This window comes from Egretta garzetta, unplaced genomic scaffold (assembly GCF_000687185.1).
Source record: "Egretta garzetta isolate BGI_Z169 unplaced genomic scaffold, ASM68718v1 scaffold467, whole genome shotgun sequence".
In the NCBI taxonomy this organism is placed as follows: domain Eukaryota; kingdom Metazoa; phylum Chordata; class Aves; order Pelecaniformes; family Ardeidae; genus Egretta; species Egretta garzetta.
Genome location: NW_009260196.1, coordinates 2150863 through 2156127, shown reverse-complemented (window position 1 = coordinate 2156127; position 5265 = coordinate 2150863). Strand labels below are relative to the sequence as shown.

The window sequence follows — 5265 nt, the reverse complement described above, 5'->3', positions numbered from 1 at the left end:
CTTCATCATTGTAGTCTATATGGTAGGTATGATTGTGTGTCTTTTTCCTACCTTCAGAAGTCAGTCAGAAGTGACATGCATCACAGGTAAACAGCAGTCATCAATCTCTTCCTGTGGCAGCATTAAAAAAAGTACAGTCACTCTAATAGGCTGTGGGATTCCCCATAATCAACTAGAACTTCCAATTTCCCTTTCTGCCTATACGTAGTTAGTACTAGAAACTTTTAATCAGCATAGTGGAAGAGGGAGAGGAATTATGTGATAGACTACTACACCTAAGAATTTCTCTCTTCGATAAATGAAAGTGAAACTGTACTTGGTGAACCATTTAACACAAACTAAATTTTCAAAAATAATTTTTTCAGAGTAAGCACACCAAGTTCTAAAGCACACAAAGTCCTTAACTTGCAAAACGGTTTTATTTCACACTTTTACAAAGTTAATAGACATTTAAAAATGCTTACGGTACTACAGGTTACATCTACTGCCACTGAATATGTTAATAGGGGACTTCACAGGTCTCTTGGGTTTTCCAGGGTCCTACACAATCCCTGTGCCTCCCACAGGTTTAAGCCTACTTCTGCACAGGCTAGAGAGGGTCTGTTTAGAGTTGTTCAGAGCGCAAAACCCAGAGGACTGAGGCCCAGTCTGCATCTGCACGCTGAGAAGAAGATAAGCAAATGAAGACTTCTCTTTTCCACTCCTGAAATGAATTCTCCCCCTGCTGGGCCCTTACAGCTCATGAGAGCAGCTGTGCTGAGGAGCGAATCCAGGAACTAGCTCTTCCTTTCTTCTATAAATGTCGTTAGTGCTGTCAGGCAGCAGAAGCTGTCTGAAGAAGAGAGGGATCTTAACGGATACTGGTGAAATCCTGTTTGTTCCCTCCTCTTCCCATTGAACCCTTCTGAATGTTTTGCTACCTACTTGCCACTTCACCGTAAGCCGTACCAAACTCTCCTTCAGATGCCTTATTAGAGAGTGATATTATTTAGGATTATTGTCTAATTGGGACCCAAGGATAAACCCTTCTGCAGACCCACATAACTGGATGCCATGTTGTGTGTCACTGCTCTGTCACCATAATACAGAAGGAAATGTGGCACTCTAGTAAGTCCTAGACTGACAGTATATGCAAGAAGTACTTGAGAAAATGAAGGTACTCCTGAAAAAAAAAAAAAACCCAAACAAAAAAACCCAAGCCTGTGATGTCTGAAATGAATGTGGATGCATGGATGTAAATATAGTCAGTGTTCCACAGCTGTCCAAGGTGAATATTTTTTCAGTTTAGATGCGAGTCCTCCCTGCAACTTGACTTGTAAATGGCCAAAGACATAATTTACCTTAGTGCACCACAGAACTGAATTTTTTAGGTACCTAAAATCCTGACATAACAGCAGCTCTGTAAGATCTTGGGAGGAAGAACAATGGCACAAGATGCTGGTTATACAAAAAGCTTTGATAATCCAAGCAGGTTACATTCAAGTGAACTAGGTTTCAGATGATGGGAGAAACAGAAGAACATCTACTGCTGCCACACAACTCCAACTGAAACACCACATCTGATTATCTACACTTGCTTTCCATTAGGTCCAAAACCAACTTGCCGTGGGAGAACAGTGCTTCGTACAGAAATAAATACAGATATGCCATTGGTTTTAGAGTCTTCCATGGAAATAAACAAAAGGAGACACATACCAAAAGATAACCTCAAAGCCTTAAAAGGAATTAAAATACTGTGCTTGTGCCTTCATTCTGTAGCCTTAGGAGAGTCAAAAGTGACCTTTCCCAGCAGCAGTAGGAATCTTCACATCTCTTTTAGTTAAATAGTTGAAACACAGTGTTTTGTATCTAAAATGGCAATCAGTAACATTGTTGAGGGGAAGGGACCCTGCCTGGCAGGTTCAGTTCATCCTTCCTTTTGTTTCTGCAGTATCTCATTTTAACAGTTCTGGGTACTGAAGCTCCCCTTCCCCAATTAACTTGGCTGAAAAAGAAGAATGAACCAAAATTCTGTCCTTTCAGGCTATCTTTATATGGCAGAAAATACGCAGGAGGCACAAGCCCAGTTTTTAAGTCTTTTTCCAGGTTATCTTTTGGAGCAGCTGTATAGCAAGGCAACGGATTAATATAAGCTAGTTTTCTTCATGATTCTCAAAAATTCTTGCTCGCTCACTTCTCCATCTCCGTCTCGATCAGCTTCATCAATCATTTCCTACAAAACACATTGTACGTTTGATCAGGCAGTGGACTCTAAAACACATGATCTCTTCCATTCATTAAAGCAACAACAATTCAGAAGCAATTCATGTGAAAACCTATGTATTTGATTGCTCTTTGTATTTCTGACCTCTCAGCCCTTTTTGTGTAGGCATAAATTCCCTCCACAGGAGCTACAGGATTGGTCTGTGCCTCTTAGAAAAGCTCTGGCAAATCACAACTTACCTGAAGTTCTTCATCTGTTAAATTTTCTCCCAGCTCCTTGGCAACCCTTTTCAAGTTTTTGAATGAAATCTTTCCTGTCCCGTCATCATCAAACAATCTGAAAGCTTTCAAGATTTCTTCCTTTGAATCTTTTTCACTCTAAATCAAGAGTAAAACATACATTAATCAGATAACACCTGCCACTGAGATACTCCTTTTCAGTATTTTTTTTTTATGCTGTCACAAGAATTTCTATTACGAATTCCTACCATTTTTTGTGTCATCATAGCTAAAAAGTCTTCAAAGTCAATGGTGCCACTTCCTTCCTTGTCAATATCTGCTATCATTTTCTTAATTTCTTCCTTCTTCGGCTCAAAGCCTAAAGCACGCATCGCAACCTGCGCCAAAAAGCAATTCTGTTAGGCCACCAGAATTAGTGTCAGCAGCTCCACTGAAGCTTGTTTAATTTCCTCATCCAAAACTGTAGTAATAACTAATTTGCTGCAATGAAAACATCTTCATCTCTTACCAGCTTGTTTCATCTTTCCAAACAGTAATGGTGTAGGTTGGCTATTCTTAAGACTCAGACAAATTTTCTCTTTAGATCCATGTAGAACACGGATGTATTTCTGAAACTCAGAGACTTAGGCAATTGAATTAGGTAAAGGTTCCAATCTACACAGTCCCTTAAAGGGACTGGATTATCAAAACGGGACTTCAGGGGAGGTTAGAGACCAGGGATGTGATCTCGCTCCATTTGAAATTAAGGGCAGAATGCCCATTAATTTTGATGGGTGCAGAATTATGTGCAGTTAACACAAGAGAGAGAAGTCCAGTACACAAGAGAGAGAAGAAATCCATAGGCATAGCTCTTGGCACTTCTGGCTGGGTTGTAGGGAGGGAGGAGCAGGAGGGGGTGGGCACCACCAATGCTCGGTAAGCGCCTCAGCAAAGCAAAGACTGATGGCTGTGTTGGTTGAGGAAAAGCAAAGCGAACCACCTGAGCCTTCCTGAGCACAAGCAAAGTAGTTGTAGTACAAATGGTTGATACTGATATTTAAAACCAGGCTCTGGCTAGCCTAGAACAATGATTTTGCTGCTTGGGTGTTCATTAGTAATTTCACAATCCTGGTGTGCCAGATGATTACAGCACATTTAATGCAGAGACTGAAGTTTCAAGAACGCGTAACTAGAGGAAGATTTGAACCGTGAACATTGATCTTCCTATATGCTCTAGTGGAAATCAATAGTACTAGGCAGAAATTCTCTCGCTGAACGCTCTTCTACTGGAAAGTGCCAACTCGCCAGAAACTTAACTCTTAACTGAAGTGTGTTTTCTGAGTAGTTTCTTGCAATGGGACAACTGAAAATGTTCCATTTTGTCTTTCAGAGGGGAACACTTTCTATTGTAAAATATCCAGTATTTTGAATTAATTTTGAAAAACATCACGTTAAAGGGTTAATGCTAAAATGTTTCAGTCCATTTTAAGAACTCTATTTTAACACGTATAATCTGCGTTCAGGGAACACACTCCCCTTAACCAAGCATAAGTACTTCCAAATAAATCCTGAGATAAGCCACACAGGCTTAGGTAACTCATGCTTCTAGGTTACACATGCAGAAATTGAGGCAGTGTGTCTGTGTGAGAAAGCAAGGTCAAGGAGATAATTAAGATAAAGACTCTTAAAAAAAAAAAATCAAGCACATAAAAACACAGGGAGGGAACTGAGAATAACCTTCCCCCTTGTACAACTGTGGGTGTGCACATGCACACACACACGCTACCTGAATTGCTACTGAAATGCAACTCATATCTTTGTTTTGTTTTTTTTAAATTAAAAACCAGGTAATTTTTGGATTATGTATATGAAAACATGGTTGTGTCTTTCCTGAATGTGTGGAAAATCTGTGTTTAGTTCTGAGATAAAGAAAAAATGTAATATTCTGACATTCATCCTGAAACAGAAGTCCACTTCCCAGAAACCATGATCTTAGCCAGTCATGAAAAATGAAATGTGTACTGTGTGTACTTAACCAGAGGAACTGTTTAGTTCTTCTAATGTTCAGATACTCAAAGCTATCTGACCTACTGTCCAGGTATTAGAGAAGTCCGTCCGCTCTGAAGTATTACAAAGCTTTCTCAAGTTAACTGTGTAGCACACCCCAAACTCAGTCATGGCAGCAAGCCGTTATTCTCATTCGTATTCCAAAACTAGTTTAAAATAGTCAGGGCTGGACAAACAGAAAAAGCAGCTACAATTTTGAGATCAAAGATACTTCCATCCAAGAAAATAAAGTTTGAAAACCTTCAGTTCTTTTATGTCGATGCTTCCAGATCCATCAGTATCAAACAAATCAAAAGCTTCTCTGATCTCCTGCTTTTGCTCTTCTGTAAGTTCAGGTTTCAAGCCACTTTTCTTCCGCTGGGCTGTGCTTAAGCCAAGTTTTCTGTAGTTGGATGCCTTCAGAAAGTGAAGGAGAGAAAAGATCAGAAATAGCCCACTCTGGGGAAAATTCAAAACACGACTAAATTATGAACAACAGTAAAGCTGTAGCAGAAATGAGAGGTGTTCTTTGCTACAAGTGGCAGACGCTGGGTCTCTATGCTCATTTTTTTAGGTCATTCTAAAAAGAAACCAAGCTGAAGACTTTGTTCCTGGGAAATACACCCAGCCAGTGCCACTGCCAGGCGCGACAGGGGACCGACCTGAGGCGGAAGAGGTCAGTGAGCTGTGCTAAGATTAACTGGGCCTATGTCCTCCGGCTTACCCCACACAGGGGGTGCCACGCTTTGCGATTCTTGGTGCTGTGTTTGTGTTTTTCAAAGCGCCAGGGGTTTGCGG

General features: G+C 40.5%; 1 protein-coding gene across 1 annotated transcript in view; it reads right to left on the bottom strand.

Annotated features, from left to right (window-relative positions):
- Nucleotides 1–528: 528 nt before the first annotated feature.
- The window catches only part of LOC104129309 (caltractin), a 5529-nt gene continuing 792 nt past the window's right edge, over nt 529–5265 (bottom strand). The window contains exons 2-5 of the mRNA XM_009642230.2: nt 4729–4884; nt 2691–2819; nt 2443–2580; nt 529–2212 (exon numbers count right to left, since the gene is read on the bottom strand). Of these exons, the coding sequence (XP_009640525.2) occupies nt 2123–2212; nt 2443–2580; nt 2691–2819; nt 4729–4884 (513 nt within the window). The 3' untranslated portion in view covers nt 529–2122. The remainder of the gene's footprint in view (nt 2213–2442; nt 2581–2690; nt 2820–4728; nt 4885–5265) is intronic.